Here is a 19,911-nt window from a genome sequence, read left to right as displayed (position 1 = left end):
ATAAAATAAATAAATAATTTTAAAATAATACTAAAAGAAAAAGGTGTGTTTACTCCCAGCTTGCTGAGGGGGGTTATAAATTTTCAGTAATTAATGACTCATTTATACTGAATGTTCTATGCCATATTAGTGTTTTGCATCCCATAGATTTTTATTGCAACATTTATTTATTGGATTAGAGTTCCAGGCATTTTAAGTTTAACATTGTGTTATCCTTTCTTCTCCTTCAGAGAGCTTAGGTTGTACCAACTACAGTGCTCCCAAGTCACATCCAATTCCACTGGAGCACTCCCAGTTCTCTGTGTTTATCTTTAACCTCTCCTTTGTGCTCTTCTTTCCCTATCTGTTAGTCACAAATATCTCCAAATCAGACACTGTAACTTGTAAAGTCAAACTTTCTGATGGCTCTGGATTTTGTGTATATAAGTGAACTACTGTTTTTCTCTTTTCTTTGTGCCCTTTGCATATTTTTATTCTATAGAATAGTCCTTTTAGTATAGACACAAGAAGATAGTTAATGCTATGATTTTGTAATATAGTAGTTGACTCCAAATAATATTTACTCCTGGGCATCCATCATATTTACTTGACTTAAGCCTCAATTGCCCTTAGATTTACCTTAGTTCCTTATACCCCAAAAGGTGGTATCCACCAAGGGACTTGGGTAGACACAGTGTAAGTCATAAGCTACCCTGACTTTGACACAGGACAGCCCAAGAACTATTAGGAGTACAATAACTTAAGAGTACAGTCATGCAACAAATTCCGACATGACTCAAAAAGAAATAACCATTAGAGTTAGGAAAAACTAACCTGGCCTGAAGACTGTAGTGTGGGAAATATAGCGAGATGTCCCCAGGAAAAGCCACCCTTTAAGCTTAATCTAGGCTGTAGATGAAAGCCTATATCTCTTCTGTGTTCATACAAAATGACTAGAAATATTTTTGAGAAGTAACTTTAATATGATTGTTAAATGGATTACCAGTAAAGGAAAGGAGAAGGCAATGTGTCCTTAGATGGTATTTGGCCCTTGGGCTGATCTCCTAGAAGGAATCTAGAGTGCTGGAGCCCCTAAAACAAATTCTGTCCTTGGGTGGATCTCCTAAAAGAATTTCCCCTGAAGAGGGGATTTATATCTGTTCATTTTTTATGTTAATGTTCAACCACAGCTATGTTTAATAGCTACCCTCAACCCTTTATGTTTTCTCTATAAGAATCCTGATCTATTTAAATAAAACACCACTCATTGCCAGCCTGTGGCCCTGTCCCTTTGTCAATTGGTAGAGGGGGATGATCATGAGCCTCCAAACACACCAGGGGCACCAGTCATCATAGGACAGTGACAGTGACACTTAATAGTGCATATACTGAAGCAGTATTTACAGTATAATATTTTCTCATTTAAAGCAAATATTCCCTTTCTTTGGATAAAACACTTTCAACTTTTTTTTAAATTTTATTGAATCACCATGAGATAGTTACAAGCTTTCATGTTCGGGTTACAGTCACACAATGATCAAACACCCATCCCTCCACCAGTGAACATTCCCCACCACCAATATCCCTGGTATACCCCTCTTTCCCACCCTCCCCCTGCCTCCATGCAGAATATTCCCCATACTTTCTCTCTACTTTTGGGCATTATGGCTTGCAACACAGACACTGAGAAGTCATTATGTTTGGTCCATTATCTACTTTCGTCACACATCTCCCATCCCGACTGATTCCTCCAGCCATTATTTTCTTAGTGGTCCCTTCTCTATTCCATCTGCCTTCTCCCCTCCACTCATGAAGCAGGCTTCCAGCTATGGGGCCATCCTCCTGGCCCTCGTATCTATATACTGTCCTTGGGTGTCAGCCTCATGTTATGTTATTCTATACTCCACAAATGAGTTAAGTCCTTCTATGTCTGTCCCTCTGTTTCTGACTCATTTCACTTAGCATGATACTTTCCATGTCTATCCATTTATAAGCAAATTTCATGACTTCATCTCTCCTAACAGCTGCATAGTATTCCATTGTGTAGATGTACCAATGTTTCTTTAACCAGTCATCTGTTTTAAGGCACTTGGGTTGTTTCCAGATTTTGGCTATTGTGAACAGTGCTGCAATGAACATATTGGTACAGATGTCATTTCTACTGTGCTTTTTTGCATCCTCAGGATATATTCTCAGAAGTGGTATTGCAGGGTCATATGGAAGCTCAATTTATAATTTTTGAAGGACTGTCCACTTTCAACTTTTACAGGTCTATTTTTCCCCTTTAAATTTTTCTAATTCTCTTCACTAATACTAAATTTTACATTTGTAGGGTTTACCCATTTCGTGAAAACTCCAAAATACATTAGCAGAGAATTTTTTAAAGTTTTATTAATGACAGAGAAGACATTTATTACTAAAATGAGATCCATGTACAAAATAAAATTTAATGCAATATATTTTAGATGGTAGAGTTAAAACTTATTCATGTATATAATAGTAAAGTTATATGTTATTAAGCGATTTGAATTTCTTGTTTGTTTGCTTGTTTGTTTGGGGGTCACAAACAACAATGCTCAGGGGCTACTCCTGGCTCTTTACTCAGAAATTACTTCTGGCAGTTCTTGAAAGATCATATGGGATGCCAGGGATTGAAGCTGGATCAGTAAATGCCCTACCCACCATACTATCCCTCCAACCCCTGATTTGAATTTCTTTAATATAGGTTATAATCATATGGCAGTGGATCACCACAAATTGACTTTTATTGGTTTATTTTATGATAATTCTACTCATTCTTTTCAATTTTGTCGGAGCAAGAAAATTTGAAGAAACTTTGTTATGGGCAGGTGTGAATTAGAGACATTGGTGGAGGAAGGACCACATTGGTGGGATTGTTGGTGCATGCAACATTGTAGGCCTGAAACAACTGCATTATGAAAATCTTTGTAAATCAATGTTTGAATAAAAGTAAATTTTAAAAAATCAAGGCCTCTCACAATGTCTATCAAAGTGATGATTTGAGACCACCTTGCAAATTCACCAACATATTGAGTTCATGCTTTATTTTCTTCCTCTTTACTGGCTTGAGAATTTTGGTGATTCTTTTTTCATTACTATTGATGTCAGTTGCTTGAAACACTTCACCATATTTTCCTGGCCTAATTTTTGAACGAGCTGGTCATTTTAATTTCCCCACCCTACAACATATGATGCATAATCCCAGTATTCTCTAGGTCTGAATGTATTAACATCTGTGTAAACTCTGGCCTTGTTTGGTGTAGCTGTCATGTCCCACGGTTGTCAGACAAAGCTAAACTTGATGTTGCAGCTCTAACTTGTCATCTCATTGAAAGGCAGCAAGAGTTACACATGGCTTCAGACCTTTCTCCAGGTTTCTTAACCCCTATAAGAAGCAAACCAGGACAGCAACCATATAATATCTAATTTGTAGGATAGTAGTGCCCTGCTACTGTGTGTGCCTAGCATGTGAACAAAGTAAAGTTTGAATTGGGGTAACACATCTTGTAGACTCTTGAGTACTGCTGAGTGCCTCACCAAACTTAGTAGTAGCTGAACAGAGGCAGGCACCGTCCCCTTTACTCAGACACACAGCATGAAAGTGGCTGAGTAAAAGTTAACATCTAGAAACCATTCTTTTTGACCAATGTGTAAACTCTCAGATCTCTGCTTGACTTTTCCAGTAGGCAATGTGTGAGTTGTTCTAAGAAGAAAATGGCAAAGAGCTAGGCCTTGGTTCAAAAGTCAGGTCAATCTGTCAGGAAAGCATAAATAAACCTATTGTTTATATTTCTGCAAGGCTGACTATGCTCTCAAGAGAGAGAGGAGACAGTTGAAAGATTGACAGACAATGAGCAGCACAAAGCGTCCATGTGAATCAACAGGTCTTTTCAGGGATAATGTATACTCTGGATGACTGCAGAAGACACTGAATGAGAGAAGTGGGGGAGAAGAGGGAGAAACATGCCCAAGACCAGTGATGCCTGAAGTGGATTTTGTAAACTGCAATGAGAACTGAAGACAAGAAAGAGAACATCCAATGAGCTGTCCAATGTGTGGTTTTGGCCTCTTTGTGCCCAAGGAAGAATATGGAGTCACTAGAAACAAATTAGCCACTTTCCTTTGGGAAATTTTCTGTAGTCTAGGTATAAAATAACAAAGGTGGGCTCTCTCAGTGAACTAGTACTAATGAAAACTGAATGAGAATTATGGATTAACATGGAAGGAGTGTACCAAAGGCGGTCACTGTGTGGAGAGGAAAATCAAACTGCTAGAGGATACAAAAGACTACACTGAAAAACACTAAGAAGCAATATGCTTATGGAGACAATTAGCAGGTTCTAAAATCAGAACACAAAAATAGTTTGAACTCCCATTTCTCTTCAAGTGTCATAAATCTTTCACCTTTTATAAAAGTTAGTTCCATTTTGTTTGCAAAATGAACTAGAAAAGAAAGACATAAAAAGGCAACTCCACCCCGCTAAGAAGGAACCATTTCATATTGGTGATGATTAAATGACAATAGGTTGCGCGGCCATGGCAGCGGCCTCGCGGCTTTGAATTTCTGTATAAAGTCCAGGGAAAGTACAGCCAGAAATTACACGTCGCTACAAACTTTAACCCTATTATGGTCCCCCCAAAGTCCAACCCATTACAAAGGAACCATTTCATATTGCTGATGATTAGATGACATTAGGCTGCCAGGCCGCGCGGTTTTGGGTTTCTATATAAAGTCCAGGGAAAATTCTGCCTAAAATTCTATCGTTACAATCTTTTACCCTTCAACAAAAAACTCAGTACTTTGCTGGGAAATCCTAACAAGAATAGTAAGTCTTTTGCTGAAATATTGAAGGCTACCAAAGTGGTAGCCATCTCTATAGACTGAACTAAGCCATATCCCCACGCCAGCTGAGAAGAAATATCCTTCTTTCTCGGGAAGAAACGCGGCGTGGCGTTAACCATAGTATGATGTCCATTAAGCTGACACGGATCTGGTGGCGTGGGAATGGGATACAAGGGAATAAATTATTATGTACTTGGAACAGCGGGACGCTGGTGGAATCTCGAGCCAGGGCCAATACCAGCGTATTACCTTTGATTCCAGAAACTGCTTGCAGACATTCTACCAGGCTATCAACTAAGCCAGAGCCCCACGCCAGCTGATGACGGGAAATAACCATCTTTTTTGGTCTGTTTTCCCTTTGTCAGGCAGCGTGGTGATTACTAAACAGGCGTGATCTGGGTGGCTCGGGACGAGGGGGGAATAAAATAGAAAAGTTATGTAACAAACAGCGGGACTTAATATCTCTACATTCTCAGCAATGGAGAGCCATCAAATGCTTCCTTGACAGTGGGACTGTCTTTTCTTTTTTGGGGGAAACCCTAGCAACAATAGTAAGTTATGTGTTGAAACATGGACTGTAACCAAGATAAAGCGTAAACGAAGTGAAACTTATCATTTACAAGGGAGGGGACTGGGGGGGCGGGAGGGGGCGGGAGGTTTAATGGGGTGGTTGGTGATGGAATATGGGCATGGGTGAAGGGAAGAGTGTTTGAGTATTGTATAACTGACATAATCCTGAGAACTATGTAACCCTCCACATGGTGATTCAATAAAATTTAAAAAAAAAAGGCAACTCCATGAAATATTGTGTCCCAAAACATCAAGTACTTCAGGATCAACAGACAAAGATGTGAAAGACATAAAAAACACAGAGACACTATAAAATTAAACGGAAGAGGAAAGTAGGATATGGACAAGTATTCCACATACATGAGTTGGAAGAATAATGAAAGTCAAATGAGAATTCTCCCCAAATCTGTACACAGATTCCATTCAGTCCTATCAAAATACTCATGGCTTTCTTCAAGGAATGAAAACAAATGCTACTAAATTTTGTATGGAATCCTAAAATTTCCTGAATAGACAGAATCATACTATAAAGATACAGTGAAAAAGGTGCTGAAGTACTGAGCAAAAGTCAGGCTCACAGACCAATGGGCAAGAATTGAGAGCACAGAGATAAACCCACAAGTGAACAAAGAGTGTCTCTATCTCAAGGGTGGCTTTAAAAAAAAACAGTTTATTAGTTACTGGTGGGAATGCCGACTGGTTTCCCTTTTGGAAAACAATATGGACGATTCTCAAAAAATTAGAAATTGAGCTCCCATTTGACCCAGCAATACAACTTCTGGGAATATATCCTAGAGAGGCAAAAAGGTATGATAGAAATGACATCTGCATTTGTATGTTCATTGCAGCACTGTTTACAATAGCCAAAATATGGAAAAAAAACAGAGTCCCCAAAAACAGATGACTGGTTAAAGAAACTTTGGTACATCTACACAATGGAATACTATGCAGATGTTAGAAAAGATGAATTCATGAAATTTGCATATAAGTGGATCAACATAGAAAGTATCATGTTAAGTGAAATGAGTCAGCGAGAGACATAGAAAGATGGCACTCATCTGTGGAATATAAAGTATCAGAATGGGAGACTAACACCCAAGAGTAGTAGAGATAAGAACCAGGAGGTCTGTCCCACAGCTTGGAAACTGGCCTCACATGCTGGAGGGGAAAAGGAGAGAGAACAAAAGGGAATAATGCCCTGCCGCAGAGGCAGAGTGGGGTGGTGGGGGTTGGGATAGGAGTGGTAGGATGGATATTGGGAACATTGGTGGAGGAGAATGGGCACTGGTGGAAAGATGTAAACGATCACTATATGACTGGAATGCAAACATGAAAGTTCATAAGTTTGTAACTGTACCTCACGGTGATTCACTAATAAAAAAATTTAAAAATAAAAATAAATAAATGAAATTGAAATGCTTCTGGCTGGCATACCTGCTTTAATGAAAACTACATTAATCTACCTCTGTAGACAGAACTTCCATTAACTTAATGGTCATTTTACTATTTATCAAATTTTATCATCTATTCAGATTGTATAAAATGATGGTATAATTCAGTATAAAATGATTTATAAAGTTAAAGTCTTATTATCATTAGAAAAACATTTTATTCTGGAAGTTTTCTACATTCTTGCTAGCTATGATTTTTCTGAGATACAATAGAGACTTTTAGGGACAAAAAACATTGGAATAAAATAATGCCAGGAATTATTGAGTGGAAATACAAACTTAGGAAGAAAAAGAAATGACATAAAAATTTTGACCATTAAAGAAGAATTTGTTTGTGCACTTTGAAATACATGGTAAAAGAAATAAAAAAAATTATTAGTGAATCACTGTGAGGTACAGTTACAGACTTACAAACTTTCGTGCTTGCATTTCAGTCATACAGTGGTCAAGTACCCATCCCTCCCTAGTGCCCATTTTCCACCAGCAATGGTCCCAGCATCCCTCCCATCACCCCCACCTCATCCTCCCCCCACTCTACCCCGCCTCTGTGGCAAGGCACTCCTTTTGCTCTCTTCCTCTCAAGGGTGGCTTTTTAAGTAGAGCAAGAATAGTCTCTTCAGCAACTGATACTGTAAAAACTGGAGAGCCATGAGCAAAACGATCGAACGGATCCATATCTCACATCTTACACAAATGTTCACTGAGAGTCCACTAAAGGCTTCAAGATTAGACCAGAATCCATCAATAACATTAAGAAAAACATTGCCAGCACTCTGCAGGTTATAGACCTCAGAAGTGTTTTCAGTGATTTGACTCTAGCGGCAGAGACAATAAAAACAAAAATGAACTAGTGGGATTAGACTAAACTCAATGGGCATTATGTGGAAAAGGAAAAGGATTTGAATACCAAGACACCCTCCTAAATGTGAGAGTCCATTTGTACAATGCACATCTGATACAGGGATAATATCCAAGTTACAGAAAGTGCTATTTGTTTGGGTGACCACATCCAGCTGTTCTTAGGACTTACTCCTGTATCAATGGTCAAAGATCACTGCTGGTGGACTCAGGGAACCATATGAGGTGCCAGTTTGCTGCATGCAAAGCAAGAGCTTTACCACAGAACCATTTCTGTCCCCAAACAGCTGCCCATGTTCCCATTTCTCAAAGAGAAGCTTTCAAGGGAACTTGTACAGGACTCAGAAAATCCAGCTCTTACATACCCAATCACAAAATGGGACAATGGAAGATGAAAATACACTTCCTAGCAAAGGTCATAAGGATGGTCAGTAGATAAATGAAATTGTATTCACTGTCACTTGTTATTAGGGGAAAGCAAATCAAAAGAGCAATTTGATATCTTCTTACACCATTGAGAATGGCATATACCAGAGAGATTGGAAGCAAACAATGCTGTTGGTGGGAGTGTGACAAAAAGGCACTCTTCCTCATTCAATCTTGCTGGGAATGCTTTTTGCTTTTGCCTCTAAAGAAAATTAATTGGCAATTTCTCAGGAAAGAAAGAACTGGATTTATGTAGGTTCTTGGCTTCCACACCAAATTTATATATATATATATATATATATATATATATATATATATATATATATATATATAACACTATATGTATGCCCCTACATCCTTTGAAGTGCTGAGTACAATAGCCAACATAAGGAGCTTACTCAAATGGAAAGATTAACGGTTAAAGAAATTGGGGCACAAACACACATTTGAGTGTTATGCAGACATAGTTTAAATCATGCAGTAGGCTACGAGTGGCAAAGAACAAACACTGGGTGAGAACACTCATCTGTGGTCTAGAGAAAAACAAAACAAGGCAGTAGTACCAAATTAAAACAAAATGGATATCCTGGATAACAGAACTGAAATTGGTGCTGTGAGAGGTGGGAGGGTACGGCCAGGGGCTGTGAATGGGGGTGAATTGTGAGGTGGACTGAAGCAACATCAGGACATTTGGTGGGTCTTGGACTGCGTCATGGTAATGAGTGGTAACTGAAAATCAATATCATAAACATTGACACGATTTAGCCATGTGGCTCAAACTCTAATAACTAAAGTGGTCAATTGAAAATAAAGTATGTTAAAAAATTGAAATTTAAATTAAAATTCAAGGACTGAATTATCTCTGCCTACCTACAGACTTAGGGAAAAAAACATGGAAATAATGGCCACCAGAGCATAATGCAGAAGAAAGGCAGAATTGCCTCCAAGTCCCAATGGACACTGATGGACACTGTGTTGTCCTGGACTTCACACACTCAGCCAATTGCACTAACCCACCCATTTTCAAGAATTAAACACCTGAAAGGGGTAGCAAACCAAGATGAAGGCTTGAGACTCACATGAAGCAAAGAAACATGTCTGAAAGTTGCAGACGGCTGGTCCACAAGGCACAAGAGGTGACCAGGGCGTAGCTGAGGCTTCCTCTGTGTCATCATCAGAAAACATGAGACACAGGTATTCAAGCAGATGAGGACACAGCGCCCACCCATTTCTCTCCAATGGGCCCTACAGACAGCACATAGGGAATAAAGGCAGTAAAAAAATTTATGAGTCAGAGCAATAGACTAGTAGGCAGGACATTTATCTTGGATATAGTCAACGCAGTTCCATTCCGGCACCTCATATGGTCCCCCAATCTTCTCCAGGAGTGATTTCTGAGTGCAGAGCAAAGAGTAAGCCCTGAGCACCCCTGGTTGTGGCCCTAAAAGAAAACAAAATTTATGATTTGGAGTGTTGATAAGGGGCTTTCAAAGAGCCTACCTTGTTTCACATCTCTAAGAGAAAACATTAAGGGCCCCCCTCAAAGGAATTCACACATGACAATCCAGATTCCATGTGGCCTGTGAAGTGCTATGGCCTCACCTTTCAGCATCTTCATTAGATGGCCTGAAGTGATTGGCAGGCCCACAGTCCATTCTGTCCTGGTTCTACAGTGAAACCTCTATGCTGATCCCAGGGTTCAGATATTGTTCATTAATGCTCATACTGTTATAACACATTTATAGAAACATTGAGTGTTATTTTATACTCAGTTAGGACATAGCATAGCTTTCTAATTCAGGTACCTTCATACAGGTATATGTAGATCTAGGTGCGTTGGAAACTTGGAGCATTCCCTGTGTTCCTCTCACAGCAGGAGAAAAATGTGACTATATCCTTACTGATGGTAAACTAACATTTGTCTTCTGACTGGTTTGTGGAGGAGTCTCCTAATTCCTGTCCTTTAATGCCCAATTATACAAGATTTTATTTCCCGAATAATCCCTACCTATTTGATCATGAACAGTTTCCCACACACAAAAAACAAAACAAGTTTTATTTAAAAAAAAGAACTCCTACACTAGCTCTCTACCAAAAAGAATTTAAAAGGGTTGCATACACACAGAGTGTCAGGATTGTAATGAGGGATTTAACCATTTCTCCACAATTTCAGGTAAGCCATTACTGTTTCACTGGATATAATGGCTCTGCTCGCAACACCCAGATACATTTATGAGAATGATGTACAAGTCTTCTCACAGGATGGCATTTGAGGAATGGGAAAAGCAGGACAGAGTACGGAGAAAGCTTAAATGAAATTCAGAATGGCCACATTTTTCATTAGCATGTAAATAGTACCCATCTCTAAATGTGTACAGACAATATCTGTTTCTCTTGTAAAAGCAACACGTTGTTCACAACCATTTAATAATTCAAAATGCCTAAGTTAGAAAAAAACTGAAAATCATTTGCCCTCATCCTCCAGCCAGCAATAGAGCACACAGAGGAATGAAAGGGAAGAAGACCAAGGTAAGAAATATGAGAGCAATAAAATATTTTTTAAAATTTTAACTAAATGGAACTAAAGTCATAAGTGAGTAGGACTGAGGGTTATATCAATAATACATGATTCATACTGTTTTCAGGATCTTTTTGCACTTTGGGTAGATTGTAGTATCTCAAAGTCAGCAACGTGTATTTCCACTGTTTGCCAGGATAACCACACTGAATCACTTCTAGAATAGAGTGATAAGTTTAAGGTACACCATCTTATGCATTAGATGCTCCATTCTTTAGTCCTTCCTACTTTCTTTGAAATGAAACCTCTTTCTATGTCTAGAAAATAGCATGCGATGTGAACTCCCAACTGTGGAATATGTGGGGATTAATATCCCACATATATTCATGTGTTAATGAACATATATTTATAAATATGTGATCCACGTGGGATATGTGACTGTAGAAAGAAACCTTCACTGAGAAATTAGACTGGCTTTCCCTTTATTTTTGTTGGCCAGAACCAGAATTTCAAATGGGAGGGAAACAATAGTTTGTGAAATATTCTACCTACAAGTAGTTTTAAAGGGACCCCCCTGAGTTATGAAAAAGCTCGTTTGAAAAAAGAAAAGGAAGAGGAGGGGGAAAAAGAAATTTAAAAAAAATTCAGCCTCTTAAAGTTTTTTAATGGCTGGAGTAAATAAAAAAGCAAGGTTGCTTCTGAAGTACCCCCTCTCCCTAGGTATCAGGAGATAAAGGGGTCCATTACTTCTGAGATGTAGAAGTCTTGCCAAAGTAATTGTAAGCAGCAACTGTTGTGGACCCTGCCCAATTTGGAGGGGTTGACATTGAAGAAATTTCTGTCCTGCTGGCAGACATACTGCTCTCTTGTCTTCTAGATGAACTTATTTGACTCTCCTCCGTCATGATAGCAGAGAAATAGGGGTGATCCATGGCCTCTCTGGCAGTGATTCGTGTCTCATGGTCATATTCTAGCAGTTTGTCTAGGAAATCTAATGCCTGGGGGTTCACAAGATCCTGGTTTCCACTGTGCACAAAGCGCTCCCATGGCTTACGGGTGTGTTTGCCTATGAGATCTTTGAAAGATGAATGCAATTTAATTTTGTATTTGCCAATATAGTCATATAAACTTTCTGTGCCCAGAACTTTGGATATCCTCAGCAACTGATCATTATTGTCACGTCCTTGGAAAAATGGTTCTTTGCGAAAGATCATACTAGCCAACATACATCCTAAGCTCCACATATCCAAGCTATAATTGTACATGTCATAGTCTACAAGAAGCTCAGGAGCTTTGTAGTATCGGGAAGCGACTCGAACATTATATTTTTGGCCAGGATGGTAAAATTCAGCTAAACCCCAGTCTATGAGCCACAGCTTTCTCTGATCATGATCAATTAGGACATTATGGGGCTTCACATCTCTATGCATAACCCCCATGCCATGACTGAAATCTAAGGCCTTTAAAATCTCATAGGTGTAAAATCGAACTTCAAAATCTGTTAACATGTCATATAATTTCTTGAAGTCGGTGTTGTTGACATACGGAAAAATTAAAGCAGGTACTCGTGACTCGACATCTCTTACAATATCTAGCAAAGTGATGATGTTAGGACCACCTTGCAAATTCTTCAAGACCTTGATTTCACGCTTGATTTTCTTCCTCTTTATTGGCTTTAGAATTTTAGCAACCCTTTTTTCATTATTAGTTATGTCAATGGCTTCAAACACTTCCCCATATTTTCCCCGGCTTAATTTTCGAACAAGCTGATAATTGTCTTGAATTCCCCAGTCTACAATATATGTTTCATAATCCCAGTATTCTTGGGGTTTTTGTAAATTAATATCTGTGTAAACTCTGGCCTTGCTTGGTACTGGCCCTGACATGTCATACTCATCGTCGAAGTTAATCTTAATATTAACAGATGTTACCATCGTGTTGCTGGGAGGTGGTTGAGAGTTAGGCCTTGTTTCAGACCTTCTTCCATCAATTTTCAAGTCTCCTGTAAGAAGCAAAAGAACAGCAAACATTTAATATCTAATTTGTAGAAGAATATTTCACTGTTACTGTGGGTGCCAACCAAGTTTGTGCAGTGGAGATAGAAACTAAACACAACAGCTTGTGGTCCCTTGGGTACTGCTGAGTGCAACACCAATCTATAATGGTAGCTGCAGCAGAAAGCAATGCTCTACCCTTTCCTCAGACACACATCACAGAGGCACAGAGGTGGTAAAGGTAGAACAGACCTCTAGAAACTCTTCCACTTGATGGATGCCTAAAGTCTCAAGACTCTTTTTTTGTTTGTTTGTTTGTTTTTCTATCTAGAAAGCCTGGTGTGAAATGCTCTGAGAGAAAAATGGCAGAGAGCTCCTGGGCCTTGTTAAATAGTTCAGGCCAATCTGTCAGACTCATGTCTATATTTCAGATGTGATTTTTGTGTAGTACGCAAACAAAGGAGGCAGTTGAAAGTTTAGCAGACAATGAGAAGCATAAGGCATGAATGTGAATCAATAGGCCTTCTCAGAGATAATGCATGCTCTGGGTAATTACAGAAGACACTGAATAAAATCAGTGGGAAAGAAGAGGGAGGGAGGGGCTGGAGCATTAGCACAGCGGGTAAGGCCTTTGCCTTGCACCCGGCCGACCAGGGTTTGATTCCCAACATCCCATATTGTCCCATGAGCACCACCAGGAGTAATTCCTGAGTGCAGAGCAAGGAGTAACCCCTGTGCATCATCAGGTGTGACCCAAAAAGCAAAAGACAAAAACAAAAACAAAAAACAAAAAGAGGGTGGGGAAGGAGACCAACAAAACAGAATTCTGGGATGGATGCTGTAAACTCCCATCAGAATACAAGGCAAGAACGAGAACATCCAATTGGCTTTCAGAACTTAGGCTTCTGTATCATTGTGACTAAGTGTAAATTCTGAATCAGCAGAAAGAAGGAGAACACTTTCTTCAGGATATTTGCTTCAGCCTGGATTAGAGGAATGATGAGGGCTTTCTGAAATAACTAGTGAAGATTGAAGGAAAGGAATAGGTATACACAGCAGTAGTGTACTATGGTGGCACTGCATCAAAAGAGTAAAACTGAAGGGCTAACAGGCAATAGATTCACCACAAAATGGAGGAGAAGTTGAACAGAGCTAAAAGAAAGTTCTAGGTTGACTAGTACACTTATGAAAGTGTCCACTGTGAATTATTATTAGGAAAATGCAAATCAAAAGAGCATTTCAATGTAATTCCACACCATTAAATATGGCATACCCTCAGAGAATTAGAAACTTTGTTGGCAGGGACGTGATTAAAAGAAGCCCTCCTCAATCAATCTTGCTAAGAATGTTTTCTGGTTCTGACTTCATGGAAAAGAGTACGAACTTTTCTTAGAAAAAAAGTAATTAGACTTCCATAGAAACCAGAAATTCAACTTATTCACATATTTCCCAATTTAAAAAAATCAGCAAAACATTATATGTATATCCCTTTATTCATTGCAATGCTGAGTACAATAGCCAACATAAGGAAACCACTCATATGTCCATAAGAAGATGAACAGTTAGAGTTCTGGCAAATATACAAAATGGAATGCTATGCAGACATAATAAAAGTTGAAATCATGATGGTGGCCAAGAGTTAGATGGAGAGACAGAGACAAGAAAGAGGGAGAAGGACAGACAATGGGTGGGTGATCCCTTTCATCTGTGGTACAGATAGAGACAAAGCAAGGAAATAGTCAATATTGAATGAAAGCAAAACTTTAGTTGAAAATGACTAGGGGAGTAATAAGAGTGAGGTTGGGACTGGTTATGGGGAAGGAGCTGTGAGATGAACTTAAATAATGAGGGCATTGATGGTGAGTCTTGAACTCCACAATGAAAATGAGCTCCAACTGAAGAGCAACAGCATAAACATTAACACGATTTAAATCATGTGACATAAACTCTAGTAATTAAAGTGCTTAGCTGGAAATTAGCACTGCACTGTAGCACTGTCCTCCCATTGTTCATCGATTTGCTTGAGTGGGCACCAGTAACGTCTTCATTGTGAGACTTGTTATTACTGATTTTGGCATATCAGATTCACCATGGGTAGCTTGCCAGGCTCTGCTGTGCAAGCGGGATACTCTCGGTAGCTTGCCAGGCTCTACAAGAGGGATGGAGGAATCAAACCCCGGTTGGTTGCGTGCAAGGCAAACGCCCTACCTGCTGTGCTATTGCTCAGTCCAGCTGGAAATTAAATATATAAAAATAATATGTTATATGCATTATATAAATATATTAAAATTAAATATGTGTAAATGCATAAAATGTACTTACATAAAAATTAAAGTGCTTACTTAGAAAATGAATATATAATAAATATATGTAATTATACAAATAATTATATAATAACATAACTAATATCTAAAATATATAATAAATATAGCAATATTTTATGTTATAATAGCACTGTAGCACTGTCGTCCCATTGTTCATCGATTTGCTTGAGCGGGTACCAGTAACGTCTCCATTGCAAGACTTTTTGTTTCTGTTTTTGGCAAATCGAATACACCATGGGTACCTTGCCAGGCTCTGCCGTTATAATATATTTAAATATATAAATTTATGTATATTTATGTAAATAAAATATATGTTATTTATATACTATATAGAAATAAAACATATTATATAATGCATCCAAATATGATATACTTATATATTAAAATTATAAAATATAAGTATATTTAAGTATGTTTTATATTTTATACATTTTATAATCTATATAGTGTATATTGAATATATAAAATATGTTTTATATATACTTATAAAAATATACCTAAAACTAAGCCATAATTCAAGGGCTATATCCTGAGATGAGAAGTGCTTTTAACCTCTCAATACTGCTTATTTTGTAACTCATTTATTCACTAGAACTCAGTTTACTCCATGAAATAAGAGTCAAGCACTTGATGATATTCAAACAGCTTTAAGATAATTACCAGATAGTTCAGGTGAGTTGGTAAATTGAGGTCAGCAATTCACTTTAAGTAACAGGCTCAAACATACAGAGCAAATTGTCAGTGAAGACTTTGATCTAAACTCTATATCCAACAGACCAGATCCATGTTTCAATGAGTGAAATTAGGGAAAGCACAGAATTCTTCTGACAATAAAATCTCCAACTCACTATTAATGGCATTCCATATGAAAAGACCAAGTACCCATGGAATACTATGCAGCTGTTAGAAAAGATGAAGTCATGAATTTTGCATATAAGTGGATCAACATGGAAAGTATCATGCTAAGTGAAATGAGTCAGAAAGAAAGAGACAGACATAGAAAGATTGCGCTCATCTGTGGAATATAAAATAACAGAGTAGGAGACTAACACCCAAGAATAGTAGAAATAAGTACCAGGAGGTTGGCTCCATGGCTTGGAAGCTGGCCTCACATGGTGGGGGGAAAAGGCAATTCAGATAGAGAAGGGAACATCAAGTAAGCTCTGGTTGGAGGACCCGCTCGGGAGGAGAGATGCGTGCTGAAAGTAAACTATAGATTGAGCACGATGGCCACTCAATACCCCTATTGCGGACCACAACACCCAAAAGGAGAGAGAGAAAACAAAAGGTGGGGGTCGGGGGGAGGGGGATAGGATTGGGAAGTGGGAGGGATACTGGGTTCACTGGTGGTGGAGAATGGACACTGGTAGAGGGAGAGGTGCTCCAACATTGTATGAGGGAAACACAAGTATGAACATGTGTAAATCTGTTATGTACCCTCATGGTGATTCACTAATTAATAAATAAATAAATTTAAAAGAAAAACCTTTATTCAAAATTTTAAAAATGACCAAGTACCCACCAAAATGAAGAATTAGTGTTTTATTTACCAGACTATGCCAAAACTTTTAATCCCAAGATTTATATTTTTTGAAAAAACCAACTCCAGCATTTACAGAAGTGCTTATGTAAAATGAACTGAAAAATGATGGAGATAATTAAAGTGTCTTTCAACAGATTCTCATGCTAACTGAAATGGAAGGCTTATGGAAAAGTGAAAAGACTTTTCCACAAGCTGTGGTATGCAACTTTACATGAAAAGATGTGGATAAATGTGTGAAATTAAGAAACCTTTTACTGATGAGAGAACCTTGAAAGCCAAATTTAAGAGAATGACCTGGCAATAATAGCCACATCAAAACACTGAAAAAGAAAGGCATATTTTCTTCCAGGCTCTTCAGATATGTGGTGTTGGACTCTCTCATATGCAGTCAATTGTATTTACTCATCCCTTACAGGACTGAAACACCTCAAAATGGAAATAGGTCAAGAAAAGGAGCTAGAAACTAACATGAAGCCAAGAAAGATGCCTGAAAACCCCAGCAGAGTAGTCCACAAGGCAAGAGAGACAGCCTGGCTGCAGCTAAGTGTCCTCTTGTGTCATCATAAAAACCATAGGACACAGTGATGAGGACAGAACAGTCATCAGCTTCCTCACCAAAGGGTCCCACAGATAGCATATAGAGAATAAAAACAGTAAAATGTAGACTTTGAAGAGTTAACAACATGCCTCTCCACGGTCCAGCATCACTAACAGCAGCCCTAAATGGAAACCACACAGGACAATTCAAAATTCTATATACCTTGTGATGAGGCAGGGCCCGGCTTCCCAGCTTCATTATTGGATAGTCTACAGTGATTGGCAGGCCACTATCACTTAATCCAGTTCTACAATAAAACTTCTATGCTGGTCCAGGGTGCAAATATATTGCAAATCTTTCCTCAAGATGACATAAGACATTTATAGAAATATATAGAAATATAGAGACTGTCCCTTATGTCCAAAGAAGATATAATATAGGGGCTGGAGTACAGCTGGTAGGGCGTTTGCCTTGTATGCAGCTGACCCATGTTCCATCCTCAGCATCCCATATGGTCCCCTGAGCTCCACCAGGAGTGGTTCCTGTGTGCAGAGCCAGGAGTAACCCTGAACGTCACAGTCCCCAAAAAAGAAAGAAGGAAATAAAGACATAATATATCCTAATTTTGATAAATTTCTCATAGTATATTCAGATTTAATTTGATTGCTTCCTCCTTGCATTACTTGTGTTCTACTTCCACAAAATGTGACTGTTTCTTTGCTCGAGGGCTAACAATGACCATTTGACTGGCCTTGCTTGGAGAACTCATGGTGGGATTCTCTAATATGTGATACATATTAGACCAGTGACACGTGGCCCAGTCTTCCACATCATGACTGCCATGCATCATAGGCACAGTTCTCTTTTGTCCCACTTGTACTTCAAGTTGTGTCCACAGATAATCTGGGGAAAAGCATTATTTACCTCTAACCTAATATTCTCTACAAATACTTTCAAATCACAGGAGCTCAGGCCAGAGAGAGTACTGCAGGTTAAGGCACTTGCCTTGCATACAACCATCTTGTTCCCTGGCATCTCATATGGTCTGCTGAGTGATCAGGAGCAAGTCCTGAGCATGGATGTTCCCCATCCCAGTCAACAAAAACAAACAATTATATGAGCTCAGGGTATGTTCAGTGGATTCATATCCCAGCCCTTACTAACACTGACTATAAATTACTGCTGCTTTCTATGTCTCCGTTTTCCTCTCAGTAAAATCACCATCATGATCACAAAATCCTGTTGATCGTCAAGTTGCTCGAGCGGTCTCAGTAACCTCTACATTCGTCCTATCCCTGAGATTTTAGAGGCCTCTCTCTTCTCGGCCTTCCCAACGATGCCACATTGGAGGCTCTTTCACGGTCAGGGGAATGAGATTCAGCTGGTTACTGTCTTTGGCATATAGATACACCATGGGAAGCTTGCGAGGCTGTCCCATGTGGGCAGGAAGCTCTCAGTAGCTTGCTAGTTTCTCCCAGAGAGAAAAGTAGGTTATAAGATATCGCACGGCTGCTTTGCGGCCACGTGCTTCTGGGAGCTTGCTTTTAAGTCTCTGGATGTTGGCTGTTGATAGGATTACACACACCTGGGTTCCTCTGCCGGTACCTTCATGCATGAGGCCTTGAGCATGGCTTTGGCTAGGTTCCGGTGGTCTTCGGCCACCTGGAGCTCTGCTCGGGGTGGGGAGGGAAGCTGGAGCCACAACCCTCCGAGAGGGCCCGGGGAAGACAGCCAGGTGTGCGGGCAAGAGACTCTCAGTAAAATAAGGTTACATATAAATCAAAACCCTAGGCCACCCTGCCACTCTAGAAATTCATAGAAAGAATTAGACTTGTGGTCAGAACGGATGAAATGATCCCTTGCAATGTACTGTTTCTATAATTTTTGTCATCTTCTTACATGTCTCACATCAGATGTCACCTAATTATCAGAGCTTTTCCTATCATCTGGTCCTGCACTAATCCGTTTCCTTTAGGTCCTTTTATACTTAACACTCATGACACATAAGCCACACAGGAAAAATCTTGACCAGTTTGCAAAATGCTAAATCCATGTTGAAACTTTTACCTATACTGAAGTGTGTATATTACTTAGAATATGGGTGCTGTAGCACAAAGTCCTGAATGTGTCATCTCCCAAAATAAGCAATGAGTTCAAAATTCCCACTGTACTAGCATATTATTCTTCCAAATCATGAAGATGAATAATAGCAGAGGCAATATAAGGATACAGGTAGTACATAGAAAGGCACTAAAACAGTAACTTACATTGGAACATCTCTAGAAACACTTCTTCTTGACCAATGGTTAAACTCCCAATTCTCTTTCTGGCTTTTCAAGAAGACACAGGATGAGGTGCTCTAAGAAGTAGTTGGAAAAGAACACTTGAAATATTGATTCAGGACCACTTATTAGGAAGGTATAGACAAACCTCAACTTTGAATTTCAAGAGGATTTATTGTGCTAAACAGAGACAAAGGAAGCAGTTGCAAATTTAAGAGCTGAGGAGGAGCACAAAGACATGAGTCTGAATCAACAAGCCTTATAAGGGAAGAATACACATGCTGGGTGAAGAATACACATGCTGGGTGATTGAAGAAGATATTAAATTCTAGAAGGTGGGGGACAAATAAAGGGTGAAGTGAAAGGAAACCAAAATCAAAGAACACTGGTATGGATATTATAGATTCCCGTGACAGTTCCAGGCAAGAATGAGAATTTCCAATTGGATCTCAAATCTGTTGTTTTGTCATCATGTGTCCAAAGATAAATACTGAGTCCCCAGAAACAAGGAGGTCCTTTCCCTATAGAAAATTTGTCACAGTCTAGCTGCAGATTAAAGAATGT

The 19,911-nt window shown here is 39.0% G+C and overlaps 1 protein-coding gene across 1 annotated transcript; it reads right to left on the bottom strand.

The window, feature by feature from the left end:
- Nucleotides 1–11,409: 11,409 nt before the first annotated feature.
- Nucleotides 11,410–12,552, bottom strand: LOC101556699 (casein kinase II subunit alpha-like). Its single transcript, XM_012932221.2, has one exon. The coding sequence runs from the start codon at nucleotides 12,550–12,552 to the stop codon at nucleotides 11,410–11,412; it is 1,143 nt and encodes a 380-aa protein (XP_012787675.2).
- Nucleotides 12,553–19,911: the final 7,359 nt, after the last annotated feature.

Source organism: Sorex araneus, chromosome X, assembly GCF_027595985.1.
Source record: "Sorex araneus isolate mSorAra2 chromosome X, mSorAra2.pri, whole genome shotgun sequence".
Lineage (NCBI taxonomy): Eukaryota > Metazoa > Chordata > Mammalia > Eulipotyphla > Soricidae > Sorex > Sorex araneus.
This window is presented reverse-complemented; position numbering and strand designations above follow the sequence as displayed.